Source organism: Danio rerio, chromosome 11, assembly GCF_049306965.1.
Source record: "Danio rerio strain Tuebingen ecotype United States chromosome 11, GRCz12tu, whole genome shotgun sequence".
NCBI classification, from domain to species: domain Eukaryota; kingdom Metazoa; phylum Chordata; class Actinopteri; order Cypriniformes; family Danionidae; genus Danio; species Danio rerio.
This window is the reverse complement of record NC_133186.1, coordinates 23,119,653-23,138,083: the sequence shown is the minus strand read 5'-3', so window position 1 is coordinate 23,138,083 and position 18,431 is coordinate 23,119,653. Positions and strand designations below refer to the sequence as shown.

At 35.0% G+C, this 18,431-nt stretch overlaps 1 protein-coding gene and 2 long non-coding RNA genes across 3 annotated transcripts in view; 1 reads left to right on the top strand and 2 right to left on the bottom strand.

Moving 5' to 3' along the window:
- The window catches only part of LOC141376595 (uncharacterized), a 244,120-nt gene that overhangs the window by 179,679 nt on the left and 46,010 nt on the right, over positions 1–18,431 (bottom strand). The window lies entirely within an intron of this gene.
- On the top strand, positions 1,471–7,346 carry fmoda (fibromodulin a). Its single transcript, NM_001030072.1, is given in 3 exon segments — positions 1,471–1,535; positions 3,157–4,059; positions 6,399–7,346. Coding segments are annotated over 2 exon segments (1,029 nt in total). The 5' UTR covers positions 1,471–1,535; positions 3,157–3,182; the 3' UTR covers positions 6,551–7,346.
- LOC141376598 (uncharacterized) lies at positions 6,649–9,992 on the bottom strand. Its single transcript, XR_012387144.1, has 2 exons — positions 9,212–9,992; positions 6,649–7,893 (listed from the first exon to the last, which is right to left on the bottom strand). It is a non-coding gene; the product is annotated as an uncharacterized lncRNA (long non-coding RNA).

Here is an 18,431-nt window from a genome sequence, read left to right as displayed (position 1 = left end):
ACCAAAATATGACCCTATTTCATGTATAATAGGGGCTCTTTAACATCGTTATTGGATGTCAAAGTAACATTGTCTTTAGATGATGGCTAGACATTGAATTTTGGTTACCTGACATCAAGATCTAAATCTAACCTAATGTTAACGTCTTATGATGTTGTGTGCGTGACGGGTTGGATGTTTTTTTTTTTTTAACTGACTTAAATTTTTTATAGTGCATTTGCTGAAACACAGAGAAAGTTGTGGCCAAATTAAGATTCAAAATCACCCCAGACTGGATGAAAAAATCCCAAAGAGCACATGAGGGTAAAAAAACTAATCAAAAAATGTTGTGAGTATGATTATCGCTTTCCAACATTCATTAAAATACCTTTTTTTCTGTGCAACAGGGAAGAGAAATGTATAAAGAAATTGGAACCATATAAGAGTGAGTAAATGATGAGTAAATTTGCATTATCTTATTAATACAATTAATTAATAATATAAAATCAACTGCATAAGCTTAAATGGGGAAAAACCTGACAAAATTATTTTCAACATTAATTTCAAACATCTTTGTCATGTCTTGGTATAACATGGCGTCAAGTAAATAAATTAAATTTATTATTAAACCTAGTCAATTAGTGTTAGAGTTAGGGTTCTAAAATTAGCCAACATAGTGTACATTTCCTTTTACATCCATCCACACCATTGTTTGATTATTCTTTTCTTTTTTTCCAGCCTCTTAAACAGTAAATGAAAAGGAGACTCCCTGAAGACCTATGATATGTTATGATAGTATATTCAGGCCTGGAGCTGTCAGAACATGAAACTGTCTGGCCTTATGTCTTGCGTCGAGTCCAAAGTCCAGCGACTCTACACACCACAGACCTACATACCAAAAACCATCTGCAACCAACCATCAAAGACCACAAAGTGAGGCCTCTCAGGAGATGCAAGACCTGACATTCCTCAGGAGAAGTGCCTGGAGATATGAAAAGCAAAGAAGATATGAAAGACAGATCCTATGACAGGCTGTTTAATATTGGCCGCAGTGTTAACATTGCTGCATTTTGTATTCAGTAAGTGACTTCAATCACTCTGCATCAGAAGGGAAAAGTGGCGAATATGTTTTCGAATGTGAGCATGTTTATCATGGCACTCGGATGGCTCAGTGGTATGAAGACTTGTTTGCAGACTTGCATACAGCTCCCTTATGCGCTGTTGATAGTCTGGTCAGCTTTTCAGAGAGGAACGCATTCATGTTAATGAGAAAAGCTCAATGCATGCAGAAGCAGATGTCCCTAACATGTTCCACAGCTGGGAGTGATCGAGACCAGCCACTCAATGCTGGTGAAAAATGGACTTGGGATGGAGAAAAAGCAAGTCTTCTGTAATTGGACAGGGCTTGAGAGGGGGCTTCAGAGGGTGGAGGCAAAAAAAAAAAAAAAAAAAAAATTGTAGGGGAGAAAAGGGGTATTTGCTTTCTTTGCCAAAGCCACTCCATATGCTACAGGGACTCACAGAGACAAAGAGAAAGCAGTGCTTTCGTTGATCAGGTAGGTGTGATGCTGTTTTCTACTGCCAATATGTTAGTTAGCATTTTTGCATTAATATACAGTTAAGTGTGTTTTTCTCTCTTGTTTGGTAATGGATGCAACTAACTGTAAATTTAATTGGATGGTTGGATGTTTGTTGTTCTTATGTTTTCCTCAATACTTACAGCAGTATTTCATTACAAGCAGTTGTGATATTCAGTTTTTGAATTAAACTCTTGGATTTATATCCTCTCTATATGTGAACCTAGACAACAATCCAAAGTTTTATCATACAAAGGGGATAGTTTTACCTATGCCTTAATGCATTTTATGACATTTAGGTTTGTCCCCACTACAATTTTTTAAAGCAGTCTAAAATGTTTTTTTTTTTCTGCTTTTTAGGCTTGTGGTCATCCAGTTTGATCTGATTGTCTAATAAAAAACTGTTTAGATAATTCTATGTTATTTTTTTCTAATCTGAGGCCTTTTTCTTGCCTGTTTGAAATGGTCTTGAATATTCTAGCTGGTTTCCCACCCTCTACACCCACATTCTGCTGAAAGAATATTACTAGCAAGTAAACCACACTGTAAAAAAATGTGATCAATTAGTCCTGACAGCTTATGTTTTTAGATTATTGTAACTTTTTAAACTAAGTTAATCATGTTTCAATGTAATTTTATAAGTTGTGCAAGCTGTTTTAAGTCAGTTTAACATAATATAAGTTCAATGGAGTCAAAAGGTTAATTTGATTCAACTTTGAAATTTAAGGCAACCAGTATTTTTTTACAGTGCAGCTTAAGCTAAACTAGACATGATTTTTGCAGGTCTTATGAATTAAATGTCATGAATTGTTTTAAATCATATTATAATGTATTGCAGTACATCCTGTAGTTCATGCATTGATATAAAAATATTAAGGTATTATCCTCAAAATTATATTTTTGTCCAATATAAACATCTCAACATGCTTAAATCAAGATACACAGTGCAAAATTGTTTTTGAGTAATAAAAAAATATAAAATTTTATCTTTTTGCTTTTTTTGTGCTTCTCAGCACTCTCAAAAATAAAGGTGGCAGGGCAAACAACAAAGATTTCTTTACAGTGATATCATAGACCTTTTTTGGTTCCCCAAGAATCTTTTGTGGAAAAGATCTTTAGAGATTTTCTTTCATAGTGTGAAGAGCATTTTTCATCTTATAGCTATTCTACAATTTAAAGAAATGCTTGAAAAGTGGAATGAATGTTGACAGTTCTTCATGGAATATTGTATATCTTGAAAGAACCTTTATTTTTAAGAGTAAAAGACAATATTTTGATTTAAGAAATTAGAAAACAAGACATAAGTGAGTAGAATAAAATATTTTTTCTTATTCTAGTATTTATTCTAGTATTTAGGATGCCTTCAAATGAAAACCTGTTGAAAAAAAAAGGTATAATAAAATATAATAATATTGTATTGACTTGGTTTTAAAAAATATCTTGAAAAATATCTCAAATTTATCTTCAAAAAACTTCAAAAACCTTTCTCCAAGCTTGGAGGCCAGTTAGATCATCTTAACATCTTAACTGGCTTTGGTTGGCAGTACTTAAGCATTTTCCACAAATCCTACAAAATTAAAAGTGTCCTCTCTATCTGCAGCTAACGAGTCCCTTCCCTTTGTGACAATGCGGCTAATTGCTCTCCTGCTTTTGGGGCTCATGGAGGTCTCTCTAGCTCAGGATCCATTCCAGTGGCTTTCTTCTTTACACAGCCGGGGTTATGCTTCTTTACAAGCCGACAACACTGGTGGAGAGTGTCCCGAAGAGTGCGACTGTCCTCCAACTTTCCCAATCGCTATGTACTGCGACAACCGCAACATTCAAAAGATGCCCTACATCCCATCCCGGATGAAGTATGTGTACCTGCAGCACAATCAGATCACCTCTGTCCCAGACAATGCTTTCGGAAATGCCACCAATCTTGTATGGGTTATGCTTCATGAGAATCACATCAACTCAGTGGGCAAACAAGCATTCGCTAAATTGTCGAATTTGAATCGCCTGTATTTGAACAACAACAACCTGACTGAGGTACCATCCAACCTCCCGCGGTCATTACGTGACCTTCGTCTCAACCACAATAAAATTGGCAAGTTGGCTCCCAATGCTTTTGAGGGCATGGAGAATTTAACCATACTTTTACTCCATCATAACAGCCTCCAGGATATTGGTGTTGGGCTGAAAGGTCTGAAGTCTTTAACTCTGCTGGATGTGAGCAGAAACCAGCTCAAGAAGGTTCCAGAGAGTCTCCCTGAGATGCTTCACCAGCTTTATCTAGATTCAAACTCCATTGGCGCAGTTCCAGCCAACTTCCTCAATCAGTTCAGCAACCTGCAGTATGTGCGCTTTGCTCACAATGAGCTCACCAACAAAGGCATCCCCCAAAACACATTCAACAACAGCGGGTTGGTGGAACTGGATCTGTCCTTCAACAAACTGGAGAGCATTCCTGTTGTTAGTACCAGTCTGCAACATCTCTACCTACAGGCCAATCAGATCAAAGGTACAGAACCTCTATGACCGTTCTGTAACTTTGCTCATTATTTAAGTGCTCACCGAGAGTCTTTGATTATTTAATGAAGTTATTATTCCAGCCTCATTTGTTATTACTACCTGTCAAAAGTTTAGGGCCAGTAGGATTTTTAAATGTTTTAAAATAAGCTTCTCCTGCTCACCAAGTCTGCAATAATTTAATAAAAAATACAGTAAAAAAAAATTGTAAAACTGTCAAATCTTATTGCACTGTAAAATAACTGTTCAAAAGTAGTTTATCATTTAATTTAACAATTTATTCTAGTGGTTTTAAAGATAAACTTTCAGCTTCATTGTTCCAGTCTTTAGAGTCACATGATCCTTCAGAAATCACTCTAATATTAATCATTATTATTTATATTACTATTGTTAATGTAATAGTAATAAAAGGAATAATAACTGGAGTAATAATTTCATTTGAAACTACTTACAATAGAAAAGTAGTTAATGAAATTGTAATAAATATTTAACAATTTAACAACTTTTCTTACATTTAACAAATGGTGCCTTGATGAACAGAATAATTTCATTTAAAAAAAAAAAAAAAAAAAAAAACCAAACGGACCCAAACTTTTGACCGGTAGTGTGTGTGTGTGTGTGTGTGTATATATATATATATATATTATATATTATATAATCACTTAAATCACAGGCAAAAAAGTTAGTTTAATTAAGATTCTAATTTGAATCAATATATTGCTTTAGTTAAAAAATATTGAGAACATTTTAAAAAGTCAAATTCAGCTTTATTTTTAAATCTGCCACATGTACAGACATACAAAGAATTGAAATTACACTGCTATCTGACCCTGTGTGCATACAAAAAAGACAAAAACACTACAGAGATATGTAAAATATATAAATAATCTTAGTCAATTTAAGAGAAAGAATACAGAATACAAAAATACTATATACAAATAAGTGCCATAATCAATACATATTTACATAAAAATCAAAAGTCAAAAGTTTGATCATTTTTATGCCAAGTACAAATGACATTATTTATTCAGAGACATTTTTTTACATAAACCCACTTCAACAAACCCTACGTACACTGCCTAAAGAAAGATAGTAAAAAGAAAAGTAATAATAAAATTAATTATAACAGAGAGAACATTTTTTTTATCAAATAAAAGTAAGAAAACATACATAAATAATTGAAAATGAGTAATTAATTAATTAATAATTAATAGGCAATAATAATGGGTGATACAATCAGAGATAATGCTGTGCTATATTTTACAATGGTAAGCTCACATAAATTAAGCATGAGGGTCTGCACAGAGAAAAAAAGACAGAAGTATTATAGAAAAAAAGATTACAGTTACATGCAAGATAGTCATATTAGTTCCCAGGAAGTTTATTTATAGCAGATAAATATGATAATAAGGGTTGCCAAACATATGTGAATTTGCAAGAACCTCTATTGAATTTTTTTTTTTTCCAAGTGTAGGTCCAACATCAGAACTTGAAGCCATTGTGATGCTTTAGGTGAATTTAAATATTTCCAGTGCAATAAAATCTGTCTGCAAGCCAGTAAAGATGCAAAAAGGTTTTGTTGTCTTGTGCTATCTTTCAGATTCAGCTCATCAGGTGAAATGCCAAACAAAGCAAGTTCTGCGCATGGCTTAAGCTGTACTTCACACACTTTAGACAATGTATCGGATATAGTTGACCAGTTAGAAGTAAGCTTAGGGCACATCCAAAACAAAGTCTGCTTTGTCTGTGTGAGACAACTCATCCAGGTCTTGTCAAAAGTAGAGTTAAAAGAGGTTGTTGTCAACATTTTCTTTATAAATATCATTTTTTAAGCTTAATCATGATATTTAAATAGAAAATGTTGACAAACAAATGGAGATAAATCAAACAATCAAAAAATATTATGATATTGTAGCAAAAACTTTGTACAGCAACAAATACGTACAGTATTTTTCCTCTGTATTGATTAAATATGTCAGCTCTTGGTAAAAATACAGACATTTAAAATGAATCTTTAAAAAAATAAGTAAAATTTTGATTTTTCATCTATATACGCTCAAAATAAAAATATGTTTTGCTTCTTGTTCAAACAACTTACTTAAAATGAGCTGAAACGTCACAATTTTTGATGTTTTGTGACAACTTAATTGTTTTATGTTCAGCCCACTTAAATTTGTAAGTTAACTTTATTAGTTTGTGTTGGGACAACATAAATGTGTTGTGTGTGGAACCCTGCATTTTTTTTACAGTGTATTATTCATCTTTCTATTTCTGTATGAAACATTAAACTTGTATAGCTGCTAACACACAGGTGTTTTCCACTGGTTTCAGAGTTCACGCTGGGCAGTTTCTGCAGTGTGGTGGATGTGATGAACTTCTCCAGGCTGAGAGTCTTGAGGCTGGAGGGAAATGAGATCGGCGCTGGAGACATGCCTTCTGAAGCCGCTCTGTGTCTCCGCCTGGCCTCAGATATCGCCGTGTAATGCCACATCCCAGGCCAGCAGGGGGTGCTTTTGTGAATTCCTCCAGCATTACCATCTCAAAGTGCCATAACTTTTTGCATCGTTGTACATTTTTATTGTAGGGAAATGTATAGTGCCTTGGGATATTTAAAAGAAGAATCTAATATCCTGTGACTTTAGAGGGAAGTACAAATACAGAAATGGGGGGAAAAGGAAATTGAGAGATTTAGATAGGAAATGGAGATCTTCTTTAAAGGTATGTGCAGCCAATTTGTTTTATCAAAAGTCACTTAGTCATTCTAATCTACCTTTCTGCGCTAGTTAGATGACACCAATGGCAGAGATAAAGCCAGTATTGCTGTTTGCTATTTGTTTGATGCACATTTGACTTGCTTTAGGTTTTTGCAACTCGGATTCAGCAAAGAAGTTCGAGCATTGTATTTATTCTACATGTGAAAAACAGACACATGACTATGAAAAATGGCTACAACCACCGATTTGTTCTGATATGATGTGAAATCTCCTGTTTGTCCTCTTTGTTGATCAATTTTCTCTCCTCAATCACATATGAAATAGAGGAAAGGGTGACTTTGAATTGTTGTGTTTTAAGAGCAAATACTGTATATTGCATGTGATATAAAGAAACTGACCAAGGTCCTGGTGTTTAAACATGTTTGTAGACCTTTCGTGTTGCTCAATAAAGCTAACATATTTTGATATTATACATGCTTTCATGTGAGAATAATACATTTTTCATTAGCTCTTTGTCTAAAATGGGTCAGGTTAACGCACAGAAAGAGTTGTAACCTTCACTGAAGTTATTTAAAGTCTGTATGAAATCTAAATTTACAGTGCTTTTTTTGCAACCACATATTGTTAATCTTTTGGTGAACAATTAATCAGTGTTTTGGTAATATTCAATCAAGGTCTGACCATGCTTCTGCTTTTGAAATGGTGGTCATTCTCTATTGAGTCAGTTTAATGGCTTATATGCTATAAGCAATATGCTACAATATGCTATATTGTAGCTTCTTACTGCTAAAATGCAGTGAGTGTTAGTTAAAAAGGAACTGAAAATATATTAATATGCTTAAACATTTATTCAAATTTGTTTTAAAATATTTAGAAATGAAACACTGATTTTTCTATAGTGCAAACAGTAAACACAAATAAAATGACCTCACCTTTCTGTAAACAAGTTAAAATTAGGGAGATAGCTTATTATACAAACAAAAAAAATACATATAATTATAAAAAGACAGAACACTCAGCAAACTAATATGGCTAATAAGATCCTTTCTGCTCATATTGTCTAAAACAAAATAATTATTACAGATGCTACTCAATATATCATGACAAAAAACCTACAGCTGTGGTACTTCAAAATGACTATAATGAATGTCAGACAGAAGTGTATACCTCCTATCCTGCATTTAGATGAGTTTTTTTAAATCTCACTTGGTCACTGCATTAAAAGGCACCATGTCTTTAGCGAGGTAGTGTGTTATGGCATTAGTTATATCCTGAGTAGGGTTGCACCAGCTGTTCGTACAGTAAGTCCTTTCTCAAACCGGAAGGTAAAGTCCACACCAGGGGCTTTGTAACTACTAGCTAGTTTGTTATGAGGCCCCAGAGTGGACAAAAGTCAAGCGAACGCAGACAGACCGAATGTACGCCCGAGAGAGACCGAATGTACACGCGAGAATTACAGAATGTACGCGCGAGAGAGACTGAGTGGATGCGAGAGAGACCGAGAGATTTTTAAAGTTACTATTATTAATTAATTAATGGCAATTCAGCTTCTTGCACTGAATAATTATTTAAAATTTTATTTAATTTTAAGCACTTATCATTGTGTCCTGTTGTGGAAATATAATAATCCTATCAGACAAGCTTTAGGGATTTTTTACTTGCATTTTTAAATATTATGTACTATATAATGTCTTGGGGACACAAATACACAAAGCCTACAGCAAAAGCGCTGCAATAAAAATGATTGAAGTAACTAAATCTGTTAATGTTCTTAAAGCAAACCGTAGTTAGTAGGTTGTAAGCTCTCTGCACATGCGTGTCATGCGTGTAGTCACATTAAATTATGTAATATTCAAAAAGAAGTTTAAATTGGTAAACTGCTTTAAAATTCTGCAATATATATATATATATATATATATATATATATATATATATATATATATATATATATATATACATGTCCAATGAAAATTAAATTGCAAATCATACATTACATTATAGTCAGTCTCTCCAAATGACGCACATATCTGCATCACGAGCCGTGAATGCACACGAAATTCACATAAAGTAATCAAAACTTTGTGACTTTGAAAGCAAAATATTCCCATATTAATGATGCCCTGTTCTTCTTTGATATTAAATTGTCTATTACTGCTTCTGAAACAGCAGATGCTATTATTCCACTTGTCAGGGCTTTCCTGTTTGTTTGTTAGTTTTTTTTTTTTTTTTTTTTTTGTGGGCGTTCCACATAGTTCGGTTGCACATTTCTAATTGGGCAGAACAAAAGTGTGCACACTTAATTGGCTACTAAAACTGTCACACACAGACGCCATGCACGCATTTGCTCTGGGCGGGGGAAATTACATACATATTTCATATCGCAGCCTCTTGCGATTAGCTAATCACAACGTTTTAAACCATGATTGCAACTCAATTTTGATTAATCGCACAGCAATACCCTCTAATCAAAAATTAATTTCAGTTGGGACACAGACTTTAATGTTAAACTATATTTTCAATGAATTACTCCACACAAATTGCTAACTTACTTTTTTATAGATTATAACCAACATAGGCTCATTCTGAAAACATAGCCCTACATACATTTCTGGAAATCACGAATTATGTAGCCAGAAGTAAGTATGGCATTTTGTCCTTAAAACAAATACTAACCAATTACCCGATGCTGTCTGATGTTACCAGTTGGTCCAGTTAACTTGTCGTGTACATCTGTGAACTTAAGATGCGGAGAGTTGACCATGACAATGGGGTTTGAGTCCTGCAAAGGATTACAGAAATCGGGTAAGACAAAGACAGAAGCCAAAAATAAACAAGTAAATAACAGGGTGAGAATGTAGTAAAATCTGAAAACATGGTAAAAATCAGGGCTTTTCTTTTTCTGGATAGCACATTAAACTGTGTCGGTTGAGTCTAGGGAGGTGGGTGGTCAAGTTGATTGGTGCTTTTGAAAACACTATTGGTTGGGTTTAGGGAAGGTGGAGGGTGGGTCAGTTGATTGGTCAGTCGATCAGTCAGTCAGTCAGTCAGTCAGTCAGTCAGTCAGTCAGTCAGTCAGTCAGTCTGTCTGTCGACAGTGGCCTCTTGTGGATTTACATAAGAACTGCAGGCCCGAATGGCACTCGCAAGAGAAATTTGAGATCTTTAAAAGCGTAAACAGGGCCCTCTGATGGATTCACAAAAACAAAACCTGCAAAAAAAAAAAAAAAAAAGACGTAGCTCCTGGGAAGTATTTGGCTCTCCAGAAATGTAAATGTACAGTACATTTTCAGAATGAGCCTGGGTTCCTCATAACACACTTAGTCTTGTGTTATTCTTAAGTGTTATTCTAAAGCTTTGACCAATTTTTTTTTTTAATTGTCAATTTCCATTCTAAATAAATTGACACATCTCTTAAATGTTGATAGAGTGTGTTTCTGCTTGCTGAACATGACACTTCAAGGCTTTAATCAAGGAAGTAACCTTCAAAGAAAGCAGACAGTTAAGAGAATGTGTCTTTTGTGCTTAAAGCCATGAATCAGTCACATATTAACGTCATTCAATTCACAAGTCATGTGTTATTAGCCTGCGAGGCAGAATACTGTCACATTACACCAATTTGAAAGCAAGTTCAGATGTAATGGTCCTATGAACAAAGTAAAACATTGTTTAGATCTTATATTTCAAGACATTTGTCAGGTTTGTGCCCTCAAATAATTGCACACCTTAGAATGTTCATCGACCAATCATAATCAAGCATCACACAGCTGTGTAGTATAACAGAATAAAGGCCCTGTAATAACACCAAGCTGCCATTACAGTATTCAAATTCAAATTTAAGGGACTCCTTACAACCTCTAATAACAAAAACAAACAGGACATCAATCGCCATGTAAGGGTTTGTTCACTCAGAATCTAAAAGTATAATATTAATAATATATAAAAAAATATCATTAAGGCACAAGATCTCTTTGTTTATCTTCAGATACAGTATTTAGATATTTTGGATGAAATCCATAAGCTATCTGACTCTCCATAGACTCCATTTTTCTCCATTTTTGGGTGAACTAAATCAGTATCTGCTATATAACACTGTTATTATATTACTGCTATACAATAGCTATATTCTTATTCTTATTTTCAATATTGCTTCCAAACAGCCTCTCGCTGGGTCCTAGTGCCTAGTGTCCCCATGAGAACTTTATTCAGCAGCTCCCGAGTTACACAATAATAAAAACTCAAGGAAAACAAAAGTTACTTCTGTCTACAGGCTCATAGCCAGCCTGGGGAAAAGGGTGGTTCTTTTTTCTCAAAAAGTGGACCTTTTGCAGTTATTCGCCTCATTTTCTATATTTAATTATGAGATTAATTTAAATACTGCATTTTAGTGAGATTTTAAGCACCATTAATAGCTGAATTAGCTTGTCGGATGGTCATCACAAACACAATCTTTTATATACCAAAACATTTTTCAAAGATTTAGAATAAAGAAATATGAGACGCCGAATTTGGCATGGTGTGACCAGAACGGGAAGTCATGCTGTGCCAAATTTGGCATCCTAAACTGCCAGTGCAGATTGCCAACATAAGATTCCGCTTGGTCTTAAAGACTTTTTCGATAAGTCAAATAGGACAAATGAGTTTATGTATGGGACAAATTCTGGACCCTTTCTGAATTCTTTGTCAGTGAGGCTTTTGAACCACCCAAACCCTTCCCTGGCTACAGGCCTGATCTAGGAGCAAAGCATCAATTGGGGTCATAAAATAGCAAGTCTGATTTTAAATAATGGTGTTAACATATACGTTAACACTATTGGGGAATAACAATCTTAAACCTGACTCTGTAAAATAACACCTTTCAAAAACAAACCATGAGAAAAGATAATGTGCTTGTTATTTCACAAGGTCCAAATTAATAACAACAACAACAGCTACCTATTTAAGTAGTTATATTGTGAAATATATTGTTACTGTAAATAGAATTTTGATCATACCACTCACCCCTACTTTTAATACATTTGTATGATTACTGGGTGGGCCTATTCATCATAGTGGCTACACCCCTAATGAAGAGGATATTTTAAGCTGAAATGTAAAAAATGTAGTAATGATACAAAGATCTCTAATGAGTCAAAAGATTGAGGCAAAATATCTCATGTCATGACCCTTTTAAACTTGTGGCCATAAAAAAGTATGTTTTTACCTTTACAAAATAATCTTGTTGACACATGTTTATACAATATCTAGAATATTTGTAATGTAAACTGAATGTGTTTGCTCTTGTTCACCTCAGTTTTGAGCTTTAAAATTTGTTTTTAAAGGATATGATAAGGATATTTCATGAAAGTCACAGTGTGTTTCTGACATCATCTTGTGTCTTAAGTTTGTGTGTTTCAGGGATTATGTCATATCCCACAATAGTGGGTGATTCACTGCCATCAGCCTGTTTGTCACTTGACTTTTTTTCAATCCACTGGACATAAACACCCTAAACGTAAATCATTTTTGGAGAAGTGTACTTTCTATGAACACTGCGTACTGAAGCTAGCCAGCAGAATGCTATCTAACTTTGACAATCAATGACTTTTCAGTGACAAGTGTGCTCAGATAGAGAACTGGAGTTTTTTTAATTATGAATATTTTAACATCACATTTGATAAAGTAACAAATTACTTCCAACATCAGTTTTCAGTCAATATCAAACAATTTTACAGCATTATTGGAGGCTTAAACAATTAATTGTAAATTGATATATATGGGCTTTTTTGGCTCACAAATTAGTAATATGTAACTGTAATTTGATCAAAACTTGCCTAAAACTACTTTTAACTTTGTGTTCTCTGAGAATAATTGCACACTTTAGAATATCCATTAACCAATGAGAATCAATCCTTCAATAGCACCATGGTGGGGACAAAAAATGATTAGCCCAAAATTTTAATAGAATTTAATTAATTTTTCAAATATTTTCTGTGATATTAAACAGATTGAGCTATAGGTGATTTTCACAATATTTCTTCTAGAGAAAGTTTGATTTATGTTGGTTTGACTAAAATGATATTTACTATTGTTACTATTATTACTTTTATGTGCTGGCTACAGTTCAACCCACTCTTATCCAAAGACTTTCTCAATTAACCAAACTTGCCTATTTAACCCAATTAACATAATGGGCTCTATTTTGACGGTCCATGCGCAGAGTGCAAAACGCAGGGCGAAAACGCTTTCAGGGCGTGTCAGAACGCATTTTTGCTAATTTAAAGACGGGAAAATCCCCTTTGCACCAAGGCGCATGTTCTAAAAGGATTGAGTTTATTTTCTTAATGAGTTATAGGTGTGTTTTGAGAATAAACCAATCAGAGTCTCATCTCCCATTTCCTTTAAGAGCCAGCTATGTCGCGCCATAAGTGCATTGGCATTTACAGGACATAAAGTAGGTCTAAGTGGTAAACTGAGCATTTCACTAGCAAACAGTTAACAGTTAACAGTTTTTTTAACAGAAAACTGTTAAACAGAGCATCTACTGCGTGATAATGAGAGATAATGGATCTACTTTCACTTTCGCTCTTGGATAGGGAAACCTTTAGACACAGACATCAATTAGTCTATACATAATTAATTGCGTTTGTTAAGCGCAAATATTCATTTCAAAACTATTTCTTAATTCAGTTCTAATTTCCAGCAAACTAATAAATGAACAATAATAACGAAGTGTGTTTAAAAACCCGAGTTATATCCTAAAACACATGCTGTGCCCCATATGGTCTAAAACCTGACAGGTGGGCAAATCTAAGCTTGTTTTTAATAAAACAAATATAAATATGGATATAATAAATAATACTGCTAATAATGATAACATTATGCAAAAGCAAATTGCTTTTATGCAAAATTCATATTTATGTAGGCTAGAAAATAATGTTTTGTAATATTTTAATCCTTTATATTTATATTCTATGTCTATTCTTATTATATCCTATATATACCCTTAATATTTAAAATTTTTCATATGTAAAGATATTTGCCTATTGCTCTCTTGTGCGTATTAAGCAGTGTGTAAGTGAGGCACAACTCTGCGCGGGAGTTTAGACCGGGTTTGTTTTGGTCTAATGAAGAATCTATCTTAGTTTCTCAAAATAGCAACGCACCAGCAGTGCGCCTCAGAACGCCTTCCTTTTTAGACCAGAACGCACATATGGGCGCACATATGAGCGCAAATGCATTTGCTATTTAAACAGCGTAGCGGAACGCCTCAAAACGACTCTTGCGCCAAGCTGAAACTAGCAAAAGACAATTGCACCGCGCCTTGCGCCACATTGCGCCGGGTGTATAATAGGGCCCTAAGCCTCTTGATTGCACTAATTACTTGCAAAATAATTAGAAAAACTCTATGCTCTGTCATCATGGCAAAGACAAAAAAATCAGTTTTTAGATTTATTTTTGGAACTATTATGTTTTTTTTTCTGAACATTTTATTATAAATTCATAAAAAATAAATTCATAAAAAATAAAAACAATAATTATTTTCAACCCAGGCTCATTCTGAAAACGTACCCCTATATACATTTCTGAAACGTGCCAAATACATCTTAGGAGGTACGGTTTTTTGCTGTTTTTCCTGACCCACTTTCCTACTTCCCTAAACCCAACCAATAGTGTTTTCAAAAGCACCTATTGATTCACCGACCTCCATCCCTAAACCCAACTGACAGTTTTAAAAAGCAATCCACAAGAAAAGTGCACATTTTTTTTGTTGCTTTTTCAAACTACTTATCTAAAATGAGCTAAAACAGCACAATTCTTAAGATTATTTTTCAGAACAGCTTAATTGTTTTATGTTAAATAAACTTACGTTTGATTTGTTGGGGGCATGGCAGTGGTGCAGTAGGTAGTGCTGTCGCCTCACATCAAGAAGGTCGCTGGTCCGAACCTCGGCTCAGTTGGTGTTTCTGTGTGGAGTTTGCATGTTCTCCCTGCCTTCGCGTGGGTTTCCTCCGGGTGCTCCGGTTTCCCTCAGAGTCCAAAGACATGCGGTACAGGTGAATTGGGTAGGCTAAATTGTCCATAGTGTATGAGTGTGTGTGAATGCGTCTGTAAATGTTTCCCAGAGATGGGTTGCGGCTGGAAGGGCATCTGCTGCATAAAAACTTGCTGGATAAGTTGGCGGTTCATTCCGCTGTGGCGACCCCGGATTAATAAAGGGACTAAGCCGACAAGAAAATGAATGAATGAATGAATGAATGAATGAATGAATGAATGAATGAATGAATGAATGATTTGTTGGGGATAACATGGATGAATTGTGTGGAACACTGCTTTTTTACAGTGTAAGAAGAGTTCATTAATCATTATTTGTTGGTGTAACATATGTATATGCACTTTTTGCATTCTGTTTATTGTAAGCGCTGCAGTTGCAGTTTTGACAACTTTCAAATGCATGTTGGTATTATTATAGTTATCATCCTTAGTGTAAATAGCGCTTTAGGTATACTTGCTTTTTAAACTGGCAGTCTTTGACTGGGTTGCTGTTTGTTTTCTTCACCTGTAATTACCCAGTAAGCACCTTAATGACAGTCAAGACCTGTCACTTTTGGTCAGTAATGCAAGGCTGTGGACAACAACTCATGACCTGTAAGTGGTCCGCATGTAGGGGCAAAGCATGAAATAATCCGACACTAAGAACAATAATAGTGAGTTACATGATTTAAGTGCAGGTGGTGACACAGTTAATAAGTTGCCTATTATTTCAGGGTTGTGCTCCATACAAAGATCTTATGTTTGCTCTCCATTCCTCTGTGTTCGTCTATTGAGGGTCTGTGGAATGTCAATAGCGGTTAGGAATCTGCACTTTAACATGCTTTGGGAGACAATAAAACAGGGAAGTGGATTAATTTAATTCCCAGAATGATTTTTATGGTAAAATTCATCATTTGATTGGCACACTGTGAAAACAATCAATCATTCTAGTTATACTAATGTGGGTAAATCAACAGTTTTCTGAATTTTGTTTTTCATGTTTTTTCACTTATTTATGCTTTTGAATTGGATGATAACCTGGATCTTTCGTCTAAAAGCTTTTGATGTTGAAAAGTTTGAAAAGGTGACTTTTATTGACATTTTTAACAGTTAAAAGTGATACATTGCCAGTGTTTGTGTTGTAAATTGTATTTCAAATACCTGGTAACAAACTGCCAGTATTCAGGTATTTTACAGACTCATTTCCCTGTATCATATTTCTTAAACAAAATCTTGTCTCAAACTACCAAAATGTCAAACTCTGTTAAATGTGCAGAGTCGAATTTTCAACTCTGCTCTCCATCCCTCAGTTTTCGGCTGTTGAGTGCATGTGGAATGTCAATAACGGTTAGGAATCTGCACTTTAACATAATAAAACAGATAATAAAACAGGGAAGTGGATTCATTTAATTGCCGGAATGATTTTTAGGATAAAATTCAACATTTGATTGGCACAGTGTGAAAACAATCAAAAAACAAGCTTGTTATAGTAATAATAGTGTGGGAAAATTAGCAGTTTTCTGAATTATGTTATTCATGTTTTTTCACTGGGCGATGCAGTGGCGCAGTAGGTATTGCTGTCGCCTCACAGCAAGAAGGTCGCTGGGTCGCTGGTTTGAACCTCGGCTCAGTTTCTGTGGAGTTTGCATGTTCTCCCTGCTTTAGCGTGGGTTTCCTCCGGGTGCTCCGGTTTACCCCACTGTCCAAAGACATGCGGTACAGGTGAGTTGGGTAGGCTGAATTGTCCGTAGTGTATGAGTGTGTGTGTGTGAATGTGTGTGTGGTTGTTTTCCAGAGATGGGTTGCGGCTGGAAATGCATCCGCTGCGTAAAAACTTGCTGGATAAGTTGGTGGTTCATTCCGCTGTGGCGACCCAGGATTAATAAAGGGACTAGGCCGACAAGAAAATGAATTAATGAATATTTTTCCCTGCAAATAAGAAAAATGAGACAATGTTGTTCTGTTGGCTTCATTGAACATGGACCTTTAGCATGCACTGGGGTGGTTTGCTGCCAAGTGTGACACAGCTGGGATGAGAATCAGCACTTTTAAGTTCGAGACCATGGTGCTTCACCTAAAAAAGGTGGTTTGCCATCTCCAGGTTGGTGGAAAGTCCTTACCCCAGGTGGAGAAGTTCAAGTATATTGGGGTTTGTTCACAAGTGAGGGAAGGATGAAACATGAGATTGACAAGCGGATCACTGCAGCAGTCATGTGCAGTAATGTGGTCGATGTATCGGTCCGTTGTGGTAAAGAAGAAGCTGAGCTGAAAAACAAAGCTTTCAATTTACCGGTCAATCTACGTTTTACTATGGTCATCACCTATGGTCCCGAGATTTGGGTCATGACTGAAAGGACAAGATCTCGGATACAAGCGACCAAAATTAGTTTCCTTTGCAGGAAGGCAGGGATCACCATTGTAGATAGGGTGAGGAGCTCTGTCACTTATAGTCAGTTAAATGCCTTTTGAAGAAGCAGAATCACCACATATTAAGCAATCTACTTATACTCAAATGAACCATCAAACTATAGTGTTACCGTGACTCTCAGCGGCAAAGCTACTAGCGACTGTTCATTTCAACGGAGAGTGAGCAACTTTTGGCGATCTCCGTTTACACAACTTCGACCGTGGGCCACCAGGTGGGTATGTTGAGCAACACGACAAAGTTAAGAATCCTTCAGCTTTATGCAAATGAAGAGTGACTTTCTTGAGCGACAGCCAACAGAAACGCCAGTAGAGCTCACGTGATCCTCTCACAGCTCACTCAGAAGTCGGTTGTATTCATGCTGTAAATACCTACAAACCCCTACGTTTGAAACAGGTCGCCATCTAAAATGACATGCAGTTACAAAGTCGCTGCTAGTCTGAATGAGGCATAAGACTGAAAAAGTGAACAGAAATAAGATGAGATGAGATGTTTTTCTCACTTATTTATGCTTTTGAATTGCATTATGGGACCTGGATATTTCGTCCAAAAGCTTTTGATGCTGAAAAGGGTACTTTTCTTGAGAGTATTTAGTTATTTTCGCTGTATCTTACTTCTTAAACAAAATTTTGTCTCAAACTACTAAAATGTTGATAAAAGTCACTGTTGAATCTGCAGAGTTGAATTTTTAACATCAAATGTAAACAGAGCAGGAATAAAACTGACAATGCAATTCGCAACCATAAATAAACAGAAGACATTTGTGAATCACAAAATATGAAAAAAATACATGATGGAAATTTTTTTTTTTTTACAGTGTGCATAATATATACTTATTATTAAAATATATATCATTATATAAAACTATTTCATTTGCAAATTAAATTTTTATAATAATTTATAATAATCAAATTATTTACAAAAAAAAACAATTTATAACAATAAAAATACACACAACTACCTATCCCTACTAATTCTGGACATTACCTAAAAAGTTGTGCCTCACCTAAATGTTTACTGATAAAATAATGATCTTAAGGTATAAAAATAAAGAAGGCCATACATATCTAAACTTTATCTTTTCATTTTCTTTTCTTGTGTAAATCATAAACATGTCATGACTTTCATGCTATTATGACAGAGTGAAGTAAATTCTGGAAAATACACCGATGACTGATACCTAAATTAGCCACCTATAGTCTAAAAAATTGAACA